This window comes from Sus scrofa, chromosome 2 (assembly GCF_054392235.1).
Source record: "Sus scrofa isolate SSC_HxYL_T2T_F1_AM1 chromosome 2, Sscrofa_HxYL_maternal_Yorkshire_Landrace_v2.0, whole genome shotgun sequence".
Classification (NCBI taxonomy): domain Eukaryota; kingdom Metazoa; phylum Chordata; class Mammalia; order Artiodactyla; family Suidae; genus Sus; species Sus scrofa.
The window spans coordinates 150486453-150504958 of record NC_139384.1 but is presented as its reverse complement, the minus strand read 5'-3'; the positions used below and the strand labels follow the sequence as shown (position 1 = coordinate 150504958).

Sequence of the window (18506 nt, the reverse complement as noted above, 5' to 3'; positions counted from 1 at the left end):
CATTCGGAGACATATGCTCTTTGCAGCTGTATTGTCTAATTCAGGGAATGGCAATGTCTTAGATTCCTCCAGTGCTGTTTACTTCTTATGGTTGGTCTTAGCATGAGGTATAGGGTGATGAGGAGGAGGAGGAAAGGCAGGAGACAAGAACAAGGAGTAGGAGGGGGAAAAAGGAAGGAAAAAAAAAAAATGCGTGTGGCAGAATGTCCCATAATAGCCACTGGTGTTGTTTAGTGGTGATGTTACTATGTTTATCCTTGGTTTGATAGAACATCCTAGCAAAAACCAGAAGACGGGAGTTCCTGCTGTGATGCAATGGGATCAGCAGCATCTCTTCAGCGCCAGGATGTAGGTTCCATCCCCAGCCCTGCACAATGGGTTGCTGCAGCTGCTGTGTAGGTGGCAACTGCAGCTCGAATCTGATCTTTGGCCTGGGAACTCCGTATGTTGCGTGGCAGCCAAAAAAGAAAAAGAAACAACTGGAAGACAGCATTGATTCTAAGTCTAGAATATACCTGAAGCTTGTTTTTAGACACCTACCTGAAGGAAATAAAATATCAAATTAGACATCAGACTCCAAGCCAAATAAAGAAATTTGATTTGTCTTTTGGTGGTGACTAAAAGTAGGGCTTAGCTGGAATTGACAAGAAAAATAAAGGTGGATGCATTCGGAAAGAAAGATAAATGAACCAAGAAGTGAGGAAATGCTTCTGTTCTTTAAGCCAAATGGTCTTCATGTGTACATGTCACATGTTTTGTCGTATGAGGGAGTTAATGAAGTTGGCATATAGAATAGTTGACCCTTTATGCATACTTTTTCAGTAAATATGTACTGTATTACTATATGATCTCCAGTGGTTGAATCCACACATGCAGAACCAAGGATTTGGAGGGCCGACTGTAAAGTTATAACAAACTTCCAGCAACATGGAGGGTTAGTGCCCCAGCCCCTGCATTGTTCAAGGGACAACTGTATTATACATTTATTGACTTTTTCAGTGATTCGGTGATTTTTTTTCTGGCTTTTCTTTGTATTATGGAATCTCCTCAATTTTTTGAATTGTGGCTTCTACAGAAATTCAGTGATTTTAAGAAATTATAACTACCTCCTTAATCCCTATCACTATCATAGTTGGATATTTTATGTGTTTGTGTGTATCCTTAAGCAGTATATGGTCAGAGAAGGAGGATTTCTTTTCGAGAGTGTTTATCCTTCTTTTTCTTAAATTGAACCATGAACCTAAATTAGTGGATGCCTCTTATTTATGTGCCAAGGGTAATGCAGAGATATTTTATGACCCTCTTACATATGTTTTCTTCTTGATAGCTAAATGATAGGGCTCACTTCAAACTTACTGTATTCAGGAATGGTTAGTCAGATTCAGTTTTGATTTTTTTTTTTTTTTTTTTCAATTGTGCCACCTGGATCAAAGAACAGGTTTTAAAGTGAAGTGTCATCAGTGTCACCTTTTTCCAAAGTATAACTTTTTTTCTCCCAGTAAATACTGATTTTTTTGTTGTTTTGAATTTCTGAATCCATTTCGAATTTCTTTTCTTAGAAATAGGAGTTTTTTCAGATGTTTAAATTGAATCACCTAATAAGCATTTTGCACCCATTAAATATATTACGAAACTGATGCATTAGAGTTTTTTGAGCCCTTTTTATGTCTCTCAAGCCATTCTTTTTGCTTTTATAGTGATAGGGTTCCATTTTCCCTGTATTACCTGAATTGTAAACAGGTCTTTTAAAGTCCTAAGAATCAGATAATCTTGATAATCTTTATCTTTGATTGAAAATTTATAAATGAATAAGTAGAATAAGATTTAAATAAAGTCATTGCCTCTCATTGATGATACCAATCAGAAACTTTTTTGTCATGGAATTGTCCTTTTGGTTGATTTAAAAGTATGATAGCAGGAGTTCCCGTCGTGGCGCAGTGGTTAACGAATCCGACTAGGAACCACGAGGTTGCGGGTTCGATCCCTGCCCTTGCTCAGTGGGTTAACGATCCGGCGTTGCCGTGAGCTGTGGTGTAGGTTGCAGACGCGGCTCGGATCCTGCGTTGCTGTGACTCTGGTGTAGGCCGGTGGCTACAGCTCCGATTCAACCCCTAGCCTGGGAACCTCCATATGCCGCGGGAGCGGCCCAAGAAATAGCAACAACAACAACAACAAAAAAGACAAAAAGACAAAAAAAAAAAAAAAGTATGATAGCATTATGCACTGTGTTATTTAGGGAATTACAGTATACATCTTACTAATTAATTGTTATGTCAGCATTCACTTGTGAAGGAATTTAAGGCATGTAAAAATGCCTGTGGTCCATTTGCTATGAAAAATCCACCATTCTACAGTCTCCACTTAAGTAACCATTAGCATATGTATGTATGTGTGCACCACACACCCATCTGATACACCCATTTCTTTAATAGCTATGCAGATAGGTGTGGCAGTACTTGAGGTGATATTTACATTTCTGATATAAAAATCTATTTGTTCATCCTTTAGTTATTTTTTTGGGAAGGTGTCTAGGTCTCTGGACAAAATTTCCTCTCCATTTGTTGTAGGTAACTTAATACTTTAATTGACATTCACAAATACATCGAATTAGTGCTTTTAAGATCATGGAGGAAGCATTTCTGCAGTTGCATTTGAGTTAGTGTATTTTAAAAAGTGGTTTTGGAGTTCCCGTTGTGGCTCAGCGGTAATGAACCCAACGAGTATCCATGAGGGCACAGGTTCGATTCCTTGGCCCTGCACAGATCTGCTTTTGCACTGTGCTGTGGTGTAGGTTGCAGACGCAGCTGGGATCTGGCATGGGTCGGCAGCTGCAGCATTGATTCGACCCCTAGACTGGGAGCTTATGTCGTGGGTGCAGCCCTAAAAAAAATGAAAAAACATTAAAAAAAAAATGTGGTTTTCATTTTCTGTGATAGCAGGACGTTGCAGAGTTGCATTTCTGACATCGTGTGACCTTTTATTTAAACCAGGATTTCACAGCCTTGGCACAGTAGATATTTGGGGCTGGGTATTTCTTTAGTATAGGTGACTAAGAACACTTCCGACTCGAACCCAGCCAGAAGCCAGATTGGAACTTGAACCCACATGCCTGGACTTGAACCCAGCCTAAAACCAGATTGGGACTTTTTTTTTTAAGTGATGTTTAATTTTTCCATTGTAGTTGGTTTACCAGGTTGGGACTTTTTAATTGGAATCACTCACCTGGTGTTTGGACTTACTGAGGTTCAGGTTCTTTGTGTCTCAGCACAAAAGTAATTCAGGGAGAAACAAAGTGATAGGCGTGAAGTAGATTTAAGATAGGATGCTTGTGAGAGATACAAGCTGGCAGGCAAAGAAGCTCTGCCTTTAGGATTAGGTGGGCTACGTTTTTATAATCCAAGGAAAGTGGGGAGGGGGAAAAGACTGCCTTCTTTCTAGTTCTTTGAGTAGATGTCAGACTTATATCATTAGCTCTTCCTTTTTACCAGGTAAGAGGGTATTTAATCCCATAAAGTCAAACTAGGACTGTCATGGCACTCATTCAAATGAGCAGAAGGGTGGTAACATATGCTAAAATATGTTGAATCATCTCAGGTTTCTGTGTAATGAGGGTCCCTACTTTAGAATGTCATCTTTTCCTTACATTCCTATCCCTGGTCCTAAGGATCATTATCTTGGGAACTCGAATGCAGGCCTCATTTTATCTTTGACTAAATGACCTGGGGCGTATCTCCTGTTTTTATTTATGGTTTTATGGTTAAGCAGCCCTCCTTTGTTCCGCTGATGTTCTGCTGGTTTGAGTGATGATTAACTTACAGTGGTATCCCCAAAGACCCTAGGTTTCCCTCTCTATCTAGTGGGACTTCTACAACTCCCTGTCATAGGGGCTATCCTTGAGTTTTAGGATATTTAGTAGGATCTCTGACCTCTACCCACTAATACCTCTGGTACCCTCTTTCCCCAAGTTATGACAGCCATTCTTTGCATTGTCAAATGTTTTTATCAACCATTGGTTTAGCCCATGATAGTTTTGTCCAGTGTCTTATAAATTATGTTTTGGTAGGAAACACAGTTCCCAGTTTTGTGAATTTGTTGTAACATTTATGTTACAGTACTTAAAAGAATTGCTAGTCAGAGGAATTTCCTTTGATACATACATATTTTTTCCTGGTCATGATTTAACTAGAAAGTAGGCTTAAAAGGAAAAAAATTGAAACAGGTTTTACACACACACACACACACACACGCACACACACAGAAATGCTTTTTTGCCTTATTTGAAGACTTTAGAAGCAGCCTACCAGGTGTAAATATTTTTGAATACTACAAATGTTCACTAACAAAAGTAGAGCAGCATGAACAGTATTTCAAGTAAAAAACAGTATAGCCCACAGTCTTACCTAACTCCATTAAGTCAATTTTTTTTTTTTTTTTCCTTTTTAGGGCTGCACACACAGCATGCGGAGGTTCCCAGGCTAGGGGTCAAATCAGAGCTGTAGCTGGGAGCCTACACCACAGCCACAGCAACACATGGTGTGAACTGCCTCTGTGACCTACACCACAGCTCATGGGAACGCCAGATCCTTAACCCACTGAGTGAGGCCATGGATTGAACCCACAACTTCATGGTTACTGGTTGGATTCATTTCTGCTGTGCCGCAACAGGAACTCCTAAGTCAAATATTTTTGTAATCCAGCTTCTTTTTTCAGTTATTGTGTATTCAGCTTCTTTAATTTTTATTGAACATCTACTGTATACTAGGTGCTGTTCTAGATTCTGGGAATGTAGAAGTGATCAAAACTGTATAAAAATCAGTGCCATCACAGAGCTAAAATTCTGAGAGAGCATAAGGAGAATTAGAGGAGAAATAGATGATAAGCAGGATAAAAGCATGGGTATGTTAGATGATAAATGCTGCATGGCTAGAGAGGATGATATGTAGAGTTTGTCAGTGCTCATGTCATAGTGATAATGTTAAGTGCTTGCATATATTTTTTGAGTTGATGTACGTGATTTTTCTTAAATAATACTTTACTGCTAAATTTAGATTATTACTTTCCGCCGATTATAGTCAAAAGACATTAATCCATAATATTACCATTAATGTTGGTAATATTATGAAATATAGAAGAATTGTTATTGGTTGCATTTTAAACTTAAACTTAGAATTGTATTATTTTGCAGAAGTGGCCAATATCATGATCATAACCTCTTACCAAGAAATTTTTTTTAACCAAGAATTAATTTTTTAAATAATTTTAAGAACTTTATTTCCCTTAGAAAAACAAAGAATGAAATAAAATTGGGTTTTCTTTCTTTCTCTTTTTCATTTATTTTTGCTTTTTTAGGGCTGCACCTGTGGCATATGGAAGTTCCTGAGCTAGAGGTCTAATTAGAGCTGGAGCTGCAGGCCTACGCCACAGCCACAGTAATGTGGGATCTGAGCTATGTCTGCAACCTACACCACAGCTCACTGCAATGCCAAATCCCCAACTTTCTGAGCAGAGCCAGGGATCGAACCCACATCCTCATGGATACTAGTCAGATTTGTTTCCGCTGTGCCACAATGGGAACTCCATGGGTTGATTTTCATTTTGAAGGTATTTCTGAGAAATTACTTCTCTCAAGTGGGGTCCTCACCAATCAGAGACATTGTTACATGCCTAATTTCTGTTAATGAAAACTCATTGATAAAAACACAGGGCCTTACTCCTGGTAGCTGAAAATTTACTTGGTAAATAGAAACCAGTATCAGCTTAGAGGAGAAAAACAAATGAGAAGTGGAATTCCTTTTTGTTCTTTTAAGAATGTTGAAGAGGAAAGACCTTGTGTTCCTTCCTTGTTTTTCTACTCATTTTGATACTATGAGCTGGTTAAATTGCTTCTTGTCTTTGCTTACTGTGGTCGTGGTGGTGATTGGTACTGGGCAGTGCATTTTGACTTCTTTTTTTTTTTTTTCTCTTTTGTCTTTTTAGGGCCGCACCGGCGGATTATGGAGGTTCCCAGGCTAGCAGTCGAATAGGAACTGTAGGTGCTGGCCTGCGCCACAGCCACAGCAATGCGGGATCCGAGTCGAGTCTGTGATCTACACCACAGCTCACAGCTGGATCCTTAACCCACTGAGCAAGGCCAGGGATTGAACCCATATCCTCATGGATACTAGTCGGGTTTGTTAACCACTGAGCCACAATGGCAACTCTGCATTTTGACTTCTTGGAGTTGCACTAATTTGGAAACACAGGTACAGTCATGCAAAAGTCAGTATGATGAGAATTTAAAAAAATAGAGAATCGATGCCAGTGAGTAATAGATGAGGAAAACATCCTCCAACAGTTGAGGGATTGAGTTCCTTTTCCAGCTCTTCCACTTTATAAGTAAAATACAAAGCCCTAAGGCATTTGGCCTCTAATAGAGGAAGTGAGGAGGTTTTGAATTGTTATAGTAAAAGGGTGATGTGGGTGGAGTAATGTGAACCTGGCAGAATATCTGAGGTTTGCTTTTACTTCATTAAAAAAAAAAAACCCTGTTATTATGTTTTATAGATTATAATAATGAAGATGAATTTGGAAGAAAGTTGAGGTTCCTCTTGCAACAGCTTCCACCTGTTAATTACAGTTTGTTAAAGTTTCTGTGTAGATTTTTAGCCAATGTAGCGTCACATCATGAAGAAATTTGGTCTGCAAACTCTTTGGCTGCTGTCTTTGGTCCAGATGTCTTCCAGTAAGTTTTTTAACAAATTTTTTTTGATTAAAAAATGTTTGAATTTGTGAAATAGAATCATTGTACTTTCTCCCAAGGATCATAGGTTGTCTGATGAACCATTATTTTTTATAGTAGATCTGATTAATCCTCCCAGCATTTCTGTGAACAGAGTACAAATTATGTAGGCTTTACAGATGGGAAAACTGAGGCACAGAATGATTGTATAAATTGCTCAGGTTCATAAAGTGATTCACTGGTCGTCTTTGAACTTTACCTGTGATTGATTTAAGAACTCTCAATTCAGCTTGGACTTTTATTCTTAGTATTTACACAGATGTGGAAGATCTGAAAGAACAAGAAATAGTGAGCAGGATAATGGCTGGACTTCTGGAAAATTACTATGAGTTTTTTGAGAATGAAGAGGAAGATTTTTCATCTAATGATTTGAGTTCCATTACTGAACAGGTGAGGATATTTTAAATATTGGAGGGAATGGGGTTTTTTTGTTTGTTTATTTGGTTTGTTTTGTTTTTCAGCCAAAAGAACCTGTGACATATGGAAGTTCCCAGGCCAGGGATTGAATCCAAGCTGCAGCTATGACCTCTGCCACAGATGCAGCAATATCAGATCTTTAACCTGCTCTGCCACAGCTGGAACTCCTGTTTTGTTTTTATGGCTGCACCCATTGCATATGGAAGTTCCCAGCCCAGGATCGAATCTGAGTCTCCACTGTGGATCATTAACCCACAGTGCTGGGCCAGGGATTGAACCCGCACCTCGGCAGTGAACCAAGCTGCTGCAGTCAGATTACTGCCACAGTGGGAACTCCAGGGACTCCTGTTATTGTTGTTGTTGTTGTTTTGTAAAGAATATGCTCTTGAGGACATGACCCAAACTTAGGTGCAATTTTAAATACTAAACTGGAAGCAGTTCTCTTGCTATATATAATCATAGGTGACATATCCATGTAGCATTTGAATGTGATTTTTTTCTGAACAATTTCTTATTGGATAATATGGAAAAGGAATTGAAACCAGAGTATATGGTAGAACTGTTGTGGCCTTTTATGTGTTTTTCTTCTGTTAACTTAAACATTATTTATTTTGTAAGAATAATGTATTTTTGTTTTTGCAAAGAAACTGCTAGCATAGAGGAATTAGGAAAGGGTGAGAATTAGAAGGTAGAGGGAAAGATTGAATATAAAGTTGACACAAACTTTTAAAAATGTATTTCATTATTAAAGTAGCAAGTCAGTGTAGCAGAGCAGTCTTTGTTATTAATGGGAAGCATCAGGAGAGTAATAATTTAGGTTGCAGATAATGTTTTAACTCTTGTGGCTCTTGAATATTAAACTCCATTTCTCAAGCAACTTCATATATTGTTATTACTGCTATGCTTTGATGGTTGAGACTGTACAAGGATCCTAGTCCATTTCTTTATGAAGTGAGAATATTGATTCTGAGTAATTGTAATTGACTGTAAAGCCACATTAATTCAGAGTTCTCAGGTTTAGAATTTGTGATTTAGGTCTATTCAGAGGTTTTTCTTTTGTGCTTAAGTGAAATGATGTGTCAAGCAAACTTTTATATTAAAATCTACAGTGTTATTTATATTTTGAACATGGGGTGAGGCTGATAGCTTTTTTAAATGACTAATAACTCACCTGGTTAAAAATATATAAGGTAAAATATACAGTAAACTATATATTCCTATTCTTAGTATACCCACCTCTCCCCCTTTTGTTTTTTTCTGTTTTTCCAGAGTTGCTTTATGCAAATGTAAGCACATATTTCCTTTCAGGTTTTTTTTTTCTTTTTTTTTTTTGTCTTTTCACGGCCGCACATGCGGCATATAGAAGTTCCCAGGCTAGGGGTCTAATCGGAGCTACAGTTGCTGGCCTGTGCCACAGCCACAGCAATGTGGGAGCCGAGCCGAGTCTTTGACCTACACCACAGCTCGTGGCAGTGCCGGATCCTTAACCCACTGGGCATGGCCAGGGATCGAACCCCCGCAACCTCATAGTTCCTAGCCGGATTTGTTTCTGCTGCGCCATGATGGGCGCTCCTAAGTTTTTTTTTTTTTTTTTTTTTTTTTTTTGCCACACCCACGGCATATGGAGGTCCAGGCTAGGAGTTGAATCGGAGCTACAGCTGCCAGCCTACACCACAGCCATAGCAACACAGGATCCGAGCCACATCTGTGACCTATACCATAGCTCATGGCAACACTGGATCCTTAACCCCCTAAGGGAGGCCAGGGATCGAATGCCCAACCTCATGGTTCCTAGTCAGATTCGTTAACCACTGCGCCACGACAGAAACTCCCTCCTTTCAGTTTTTTAGATAGGAAAGTAGCATACCATTACACACTGTTGGGCACCTTGTTTTTTTAATCAGTTAACAATATATCTTGAAGATATATTTCTTAACTTTTTATTTTTAAATTTATTTATTTTTTGACCATGACATGCAGTGGTTTGATGTGAGATCTCAGTTCCCAGACCAGGGATCCAACTCAGACCACAGAAGTGAAAGCACTGAGACCTAACCAGTATACCATCAGGGAGCTCTCTTGGAGATCTTTTATTGGAATGTAGAGAACATGTTTATTTTTACATCTATGTAGTTTCCTCTTGTATGGATGTAACATATAATTTATTTGATTCGTGTACTCGTAACCACTTGAATAGATGTTAGTACATCCTGCTTTTCTAAGAGTAGTCCCATTTTATATCTGCTTTATGATATAGTTATTAGTAGCTCCCCTTTTCACTCTCAGATGTATCCAGGTTCAGATGATAAATTATATGGTTATACTACTTATTGGTGGATATTGTATTACTTCCCTTCATTTGTTCTTAAAGTGTAAAGCAACATCTCTTGGAAGATAGTTTATTATACAGATTTTCATTCATTCTTAAAGGTATTGACTCTTAATTATCTGAATTAGGAGTTTTATTTCCTGAGTAGCCCAGGTTTTTTTTTTTTTTTTGTCTTTTTGCTATTTCTTGGGCCGCTCCTGCGGCATATGGAGATTCCCAGGCTAGGGGTCCAATCATAGCTGTAGCCACCAGCCTACACCAGAGCCACAGCAACGCGGGATCTGAGCCGCATCTGCAACCTACACCACAGCTCACGGCAACGCCAGATCCTTAACCCACTGAGCAAGGGCAGGGACCGAACCCGCAACCTTATGGTTCCTAGTCGGATTCGTTAACCACTGCGCCACGACAGGAACTCCCCAGGTTTTATTTAAAAGGATTTCTATACTGTTGTAAACTTCATAGATAAGTCTTCTTAATATTTGGTGGTTATACCCTCCTTAGTTTTTAATGTTTTATTCATGTAAGCATTTTTATCTTTGACTTTCCTTCCTTCTTTTTCTTCTTTCCTCTTTCCTTCCTTCTTTCTTTTTGAGTATCAGTAACTTTTAAGAAAACAGTAGCAGATGCCAAATCATAACTTAAAATGTATGAACTTAGGATGGAATCAAATATATATGAGGTGAATCGAGTAGATAGAATTCATAGCCTGAATCAGTAATCCATGGAACTTTTGGCATATATATGTTTGGGGTGTGTGTATATATACGTTGTTGCTATTTTGGTCTTTTTAGGGCCATACCTGTGACATATGGAAGTTCCCAGGCTGGGGGTCGAATCGGAGCTGTATCTGTCTGCCTGTGCTGCAGCTATAGCAATGCCAGATCTGAGCTGTGTCTGTGACCTACATCACAGCTTGTGGCAATGCTGGATCTAACCCACTGAGCGAGGGCAGGGATTGAGTCTGCATCTTCATGGATATTAGTTGGGTTTTTAACCCACAGAACCACAGTGGGAATTCTGTATTTTTTGAAAGTTTCCAGCTGTCAAATACAGTTCCTGACTTAAAAAACTTGGTTAAAATAACTGACATATTTGTTCACAATTATTTTTGGTTAAAAGAAAATGATAAGAATAGGACACGTAGGTAGATATGCCTTAAACTTTTAGGCTCCTTTTGCGGGGGGGCTACTTCATGGCATGTGGAAGTTCCTGGGCCAGGGATTGAACCCGTACCACAGTAACTGGAGCCACAGGTGTGACAATGCCAGATTCTTAATCCACTAGGCCACCAGAGAACTCCCTATACTATGTATTTTTTTAAGCACTGGGAAAACTGACTTAAAATATGTTGTGCTTGGAGTTCGTGTCGTGGTTCAGCGGTTAAATGAATCCGACTAGGACCCATGAGGTTGCGGGTTTGATCCCTGGCCTCGCTCAGTGATCAGGGTTAAGGATCTGGCGTTGCCATGAGCTGTGCTGTAGGTCGCAGATGCAGCTCGAATCCCACGTTGCTGTGGCTCTGGCGTAGGCCGGTGGCTACAGCTCCGATTAGACCCCTAGACTAGGAACCTCTGTATGCCGCAGACACAGCCCTAAAAAGACCAAAAAAAAAAAAAAAAAAGTTGTGTTTAACATTAAATAGAATTTAACATTAACAAACACTAGGAAAAAAATGTTGAATTCTGCAGATTTGCTTGTGAATAGAAGGTATTAGCATATTGAACAGAATATGCTTAATAAACAGAGTAGTGCAGTGAGTCCTGAGAGACAGTGATGTATATTAATTATCTTGGCTTGTATTACTAATAACCAGAATCTATTTTCTTATCTGTTTTTATAATATTTTTGAATTCTAACTGGGTTGTTAATAATTTCTGAAAGTCTTTTTAAAAAACAGATTTTATAATTTAATTTGACTTGTGAAGCTGAATTAATAAGGTATTGAATAAAAGTAAAATCTCCTCAAACTTAGCATAATTTGTTTGTATTTTAAAGTTGGCATAATTTAATGCTGCTCATTTGTTATGCATTTATTTAAAGAGGTGGGCAGACCTGGTCTGTCCTGGCAGTGCTTTGAGTTTTCTTCTGATTTGATACTTGAAAGAAACGAAGTTTATTTATCACTCTGTTCTTTTGGAGGTTTATCCCATTAATGCAAGTATTTGGCTATTAAAACCTTTTCAAGGTAGATTTGAAAGCAGATTTTTTGTTTGTTTTTCAGGGCCATATCTGTGGCATATGGAATTTCCCAGGCTAGGGACTGAATCGGAGCTACAGCTGCCAGCCTATGCTGCAACAACACCAGATCTGAGCCACCTCTGCGACCTACACCACAGCTCATGGCAACGCTGGATCCTTAACCCACTGAGCGAGGCCAGGGATCTAACACGCATCCACATGGATCCTGGTCAGCTTTGTTAACTGCTGAGCCACGACGGGAACTCCAAAAGCAGTTTTTTTTTGTTTTTTTTTAATAGTATGAGAGAGATGACTGGAGATGTTGAATAGGGTGTGTTTGAGAAATGACCCGGAGTCAGTGGACAGGTTCTTTGTATGGGATCCTTAAATGAATGCCAATCCAGTAGAGTGGTTTGAAGATGTAGGTGATAATTATGTTTCTTTATACGTTTGAGAAGGCAGGTAGCAGCGTTCTCCACAAACTGGAGTCTGGAGAGCAGGCATTTCACGAGGCTCTAGAGAAGGGAATTACAGCAGTCAAAGAACGAAGAGATGTAAGTATGGATGAGGGTTTTCCACAAGTGGAGTTGAGGCAGCTGCATATATAGGGCAGGTTCAGAATAACGTATAAATAGAATAGTTGATAAGCAGAAGATCAAATTGACAAGAAGAGGATCAAGAAGAATTTTTGAAGATAAGGGTGGGGGTCAAAGATCATTTTTGTTTAAGTTTATAATTTTTACTCTTATCCAAACTAATTTAGTCATTTCTTACTGTAAAAAGTTACACTGGAAGGCCTGGTAGGAGGGGGATGGGTTGGTGGGGAGAAAAACCCATCGGCAACAGACTGTGTTCATGTCATGTCTTAGTTGATGATTACTGATGAAAATACTAGAGAATGTCAACTAATTTACATAAAGCTTATTGAATCAAATATAATTTCAATATAATTGGGTGTAAAGCTTTTGTAGTTACTAAAAGCTATTGATTGTAGTCACAATGTGATTTTAAAATGTATGATATGACATATTAAGATAGCAGTACCTCTGTACCAAAAATCTGAATAAATACTCATCAAAGTTTAAATCTCTTTAGTTTTTTGGTTTTTTTTTAATATTCTACTCTTATTGAGAACAATGTTTTTCCTTGCTTGCATTACCAGGTAGATATTGCTTAAATATATTCTTTTTTTTTTGTTTGTTTGTTTTTTGCCTTTTCTAGAGCCGATTCCTGCGGCATATGGAGGTTCCTAGGCTAGGGGCCTAATCGGAGCTGTAGCCACCCGTCTATGCCAGAGCCACAGCAATGCAGGATCTGAGCCATGTCTGTGGCCTACACCACAGCTCACGGCAATGCCAGATCCTTAACCCACTGAGCAAGGCCAGGGATCGAACCTAAGACCTAATGGCTCCTAGCTGAATACTTTAACCAGTGCGCCATGACTGGAACTCCGCTTAAATATTTTCTTGATTTTCATTAACTTATTAAATCTATAAATGGAGAAAGAAGATAATTTTCCATTTGATCCAGTGTTTTTTTTTTTTTTTTGACCTATTGTTTGAAATTTTCACCTTTGTTGTATATAAATCTTACCTTTCAGTAATAGCCACTTAGGCTAGTAATTTTCAGTCTTTTTCATCACTGTTATATATGATAGGAGAGATATGAGGGAAAACATTTATAATCACAACAAATTCAGTAGAATCTGCCGCATATACTTTTCTTTTTTAGGGCCACACCGCACCTATGGCATATGGAAGTTCCTGGGCTAGGGGTTGAATTGAGGCTACAGCTGTTGGCCTATGCCATAGCCACAGCAACATGGGGTCCAAGCTGCGTCTGTGACCTACACCACAGCTCACAGCAGTGCCAGTTCCTTAACCCACTGAGCAAGGCCAGGGATCAAACCCCGTCCTCATGGATACTAGTCGGGTTCTTAGCCCACTGAGCCACAATGGGAACTCCCTGCTACATATACTTTATATATATAAATGGTTCACAAATTGAGATCATTAACTGTTGTTAATATGAATTTATAGGAACTCATCTAATGACCTTGATATACCAGTAGTTGAGAATTCCTGCTTTAGGTATTTTACATAATCTCTTCATTTCTAATAAAAAGTGATGTTAAATGTAGAAGCTATGATAAATGTTATATAGAAATAAGATAATTCCAGTTATAATGATAGCTATTATTTATTACTTATTATATGTCTATACTCCTGAAGAGTTTGCATACATTATTTAATCCTTTCGACTAGCCTTGTGAGGTAAATAGTATAGCGTCTTCATTCTATACATCGGCCTGGAGAAGTTGAGGAAGTTGCCAGAAAAAGTTAATGGCACATGAGAGATATAAACATAGATCTTCCTGCCCCCAAAGCCTGGCTTTTAAGCACTTACTGTTTTATACTTGAAAGCAGGTAACATGTGCTTGTTGATTAGGAGTGTGGTAAAATATCACAGTGTAATTACCTTTCTTCTGGTTGAAGTTTTCACTTGTGAGAGTACTCTAGCAACTATAATTGCCTGTCCATCAGGAAAAGCATTGCTGTTACATGTAGCAGTAAATTTATTCTGGGTATTGCCAGCATATTTGGCTAGAATGGACAAAGGTATATTTTTACTGTTTAGTGTTTTTAATGACAAGCATTAATTTATAAAAAATGTCAAGACCGTTTATGACTAGTTTCTTTTTTGGCATAGCTTAGCAAATATTTCTCATTTGAAAATATTTTGTTCGGAATTCCCATCATAGCTCATTGGGTTCAGAACCCGACTAGGATCCATGAGGATGCAGGTTTGACCCCTGGCCTCGCTCAGTGGGTTAGGGATTTGGCATTGCTGTGAGCTGAGATGTAAGTCACAGATGTGGCTTGGATCTGGTGTTACTGTGGCTGTGGAGTAGGCTGGCAGCTGCAGCTCTCATTAGACCCCTAGCCTGGGAACTTTGATTCATTTCCACTGCACCACAATAGGAACTCCATGCAGGGCTTTTTTATAGTTTGCAGACTTAGTTCTATTCCTAGTGATATACTAATGTAGTCATTACTTCCTGCTTTAAAATGTAATTTTTGGGTTTCAGTTTTACTCTAATGTGGAAAGGTTGGCAGTTCCTTACTTTGTGAGAGAAATTGGTCCTAAGAAATGAAGTGAAAATGAGTTGTATTAAAATTTTTCTTAGAAAATGTTATAATGTCAGGTAACAGTTTCATTAAATTTTAATTCTTAGTTTTCTTCTACTTCTGTAGGTTAATGAACTTTCTGAGGAAGAAGAAGATGAAAAGCTAGAACATATAGAAGAACTTCCAGAAGAGGGTGCAGAAAAATCAGATGACATGCCAGAGGTGGTACAATTAAGGATGACTGAAGATATCCTGGAACCAAATAGTGTTACAGCATCAACAAGGTAGTATTTCAGTTAAAAGGACTTCAGTTTTTGAACATTTTGGTCTAAACGTAAATTCACTTAAGCACTGGAGTTCCTTTGGGTTGAGGATCTGATGTCGTCACTGCAGTGGCCTGGGTTGCTGCTGTGGCTCGGATTTGATCCCTGGACCAGGAACTTATACATTCTGTGGGCGTGGTCAAAAATAAATTCACGTAAGCACTAAATTACACAGATTATAATGGTGTATGAAAGGTTAGTTTGTGTATGAAAAAGAAAAACAGGAAACTTCTAAAGAAACAACCTTTTTAAGGAGTTTTTAGTTATTGGTATTTGTACCTTTCTTTAAAAACATAACCTCTTCCTGGGGTTCTTATTGTGGCTTAGCGGAAATGAGCCCGACTAGTATCCATGAGGATGCAGGTTTAATCCCTGGCCTCGATCAGTGGGCTAAGGATCCAGTGTTGTTGTGAGCTGTGGTGTAGGTCACAGACGTGGCTTGAATCTGGTGTTGCTGTGGCTGTGGCATAGACCAGCAGCCATAGCTCCAGTTCGACCCCTAGCCTGGGAACTTCCATATGCTGCAGGTGCAGCTATAAAAAGCAAAAAAAAAAAAAAAAAAAATTATGCTCTCCACTAAGGTAGCCACTAGCTGCATGTGGCTATTTAAATTTAAACAAAATTTAGCTACATTTCAGGTGCTCAGCAGCCGTATGTGATTAGTGGTTACCATAACCACTAATATAACATATATGTTGTAACATAACATGGTGCAGAGATAGACCAGTTGTACTGTCACAGAAATTAAATTTGTTTAGTATTTGTAGTTATTCAGTTACTACTAGCAAGGTTAAGTATTTTTCAAGTGTGTGCTATTAGTAGTTTCTTCTCTTTGATCATCTGTCTAGTTTTGTAGAGGATTCTCCTTCCCTCTAATACAGTCATTTTTATATGGATTCATTGGAGATTTGATGGTAATCAGGATTCCTCAATTGCCAGTTATAGAAACAGATCCTGGTTAATGGAAATAAAAAAGGTATTTTATTAGAAGAATGCTGGATAGGTCATAGAGTTGGAAGGAAAAGCAGAGAGAACATGGAAACTCTGGAGAATTTAGTAACAGGGTCATGGAAGAACCTCTTTAGGATGTGGTTATTGCAGTGAGATTCCAACTACTTCCTTCCATGCGTCATTCTGCTCAAGATCACACTCCTGTGGGGTAGCATGGGAGAGGCTGGCCTAAATTGGGTCATGTGTCCATTCCCCTGCCCAAGTAGAGCTGGTTGTTGTAATTTATGCCTATATCAAGAACGTTGGATAGAGGAGCCAGTTTGCCACAGAAAAATGGGACTGTTACCAAAAGAAAAGGGTAGACATATCAGGCAGCAAAAATAGGTGTGTTTGTTTCAGAGGTCTTCAGATTTAGTGTTGATATTTGTAAATTTCAGTTAATACCTTAGCATTGTATTTTAGCTTTTTATCCTCAGAAGGCACAGGGCCTAGCATATAGGGAGCTCTTAATAAACAAAATAATTTTAAGAAATTAGTAGATACTGTATTGCATGAAACTAGAGATTGAAATTTTCATAACGTAATGTTTTGTCTTTGAGTTTTTCTCTGAGGTATCTTGAAAACATTTACTAGAAGTATTAGGTAGTCTGCTTTGTATTTCTCTTCAGAAGTAGCAATGGGAAGAAACTTAGAAACTTAAGGGAAATAAACATTAAGTGATAGCTTAGCAGTTCTCAAATATTTTGGTCTCAAACATTATACTCTTAAAAATTTATAGAGGATTCCAGAGATCTTCGTTAATATTGATTTTATGTCTGTCAGCATTTACCGTATTATAAATTAAAATAGCATAAACTGCAGGGAATGTTCTTTGTTGAGTTGTGCTTTGGAAGATGCTTTGTGTTTGTAGATGAAGTAAAGCCATTTATGATCTAACAGTTTTTTTACTGATAAATTCTTCTCCTTTATCAGTTTTAAGTCATCCATTCTCAAACTTTTTGGTCTTATGACCACCTTACTAAATTTGAGGACCCTAAAGAACTTCTGTTACTGGGAGTTATAGCTATTGGTCTTTACTGGGAATTGAAATTGAGGAATTAATTTTTTAAAGTAATGATGAACTCAATACATGTTAATGTAAAAATTTTTAATGAAAAGTAACTGTTTTCTAAAATCTCCAAAAAGTTTCTAGTGAGAGATTTTTTAGTGGCATTGTGTTACATTTCTATAAATCTCTAATGTCTGGCTTAGTAGATAACAGCTCGATTCTCATATTTTCTTCTGCATATAATTTGTTGCCATATGTATTTTGGTTGAAGTATGTGAAGAAGTAGTTGGAAAAATGTGGAGAATTTTTATAGCCTTTTCAGATAATTGTGTATATTCTTTAAGAGTACACCGAAATTTGATAAGTGGTAGTTTCTTAAAAGCTATTTGTAGTGTGGACCCTTAAAGCATATCTCAGTTTTTCATACACTGGTCCATTGGTCTGTTTTGTACTTTGAAAGAATCTTTTAGCTATGCTTGATTTTGTAATATGGTATATTGGTCATTTGGAAAATACCGCCTCAACTGAATTATTCAGAGTTTCCAAATAGTGATGCATTTTTGTTACCTGATATCAAACGTATATGCTTTAATATCACCATTGATGGTATAAAAAATATCTTTAAGTATTGGGATGCTATTAAGCTTATGGTGGAGGATACAGATTTTCCAGAATTCTAATTTTTGCTTGAAAACCCAAATTTTATCAGCACTGTCAGTTGTGGTCATTTTTGAGAAAATGTCTGCTAACCAAAGTTTGTCAGTCTGTCTTTCAAGTAAAAATGAGTTTTCCATGATACAAGTTTAGCTCTCAACTCAAACAAGACAAGCATTATACCTAAGCTATGCAGCAGAGTTGCTTTGTGTGTGCTTCCTATTTTGTTACACCAGATTGAAAAAGACGTGTACTCAAGAGCTGAGATAAAATTAATAGTATGTATTACTTCTTTTTTTGTTTTTGTTTTTTGTCTTTTCTAGGGCCGCACCCGAGGCACATGGAGGTTCCCAGGCTAGGGGTCGAATCAGAGCTGCAGCCGCCGGCCTACGCCAGAGCCACAGCAACTTGGGATCCTAGCCTCATCTGCGACCTACACCACAGCTCACAGCAACGCCAGATCCTTAACCCACTGAACAAGGCCAGGGGTCAAACTTGCAACCTCATGGTTCCCAGTTGGGTTCATTAACCACTGAGCCATGACGGGAACTCCATGTATTACTTCTTTGTCCAGAACTGGCTCCTTTAAAGAAAATCACAAGTGGGTAGTGATGAAGAATGCATTGCCCATGTACAGTTGGGTACTGTTTGCCTGGACTTGAGCTGAGACCCCAGGCATTTTTTTTCTACCATTGTT

At 38.3% G+C, this 18506-nt stretch overlaps 1 protein-coding gene across 50 annotated transcripts in view; it reads left to right on the top strand.

The window, feature by feature from the left end:
* FAM13B (family with sequence similarity 13 member B) overlaps positions 1–18506 on the top strand; it is a 96340-nt gene that overhangs the window by 16654 nt on the left and 61180 nt on the right. For 26 of the 50 annotated variants that reach the window (XM_085014677.1, XM_085014673.1, XM_085014661.1 and 23 more), the window contains 4 exons: positions 6544–6721; positions 7027–7168; positions 12164–12259; positions 14960–15117. In XM_085014677.1, coding sequence (XP_084870803.1) covers positions 7079–7168; positions 12164–12259; positions 14960–15117 — 344 coding nt within the window. In that variant the 5' untranslated portion in view covers positions 6544–6721; positions 7027–7078. The remainder of the gene's footprint in view (positions 1–6543; positions 6722–7026; positions 7169–12163; positions 12260–14959; positions 15118–18506) is intronic. The other 24 variants (XM_085014678.1, XM_085014672.1, XM_085014674.1 and 21 more) reach the window with 1 other exon arrangement.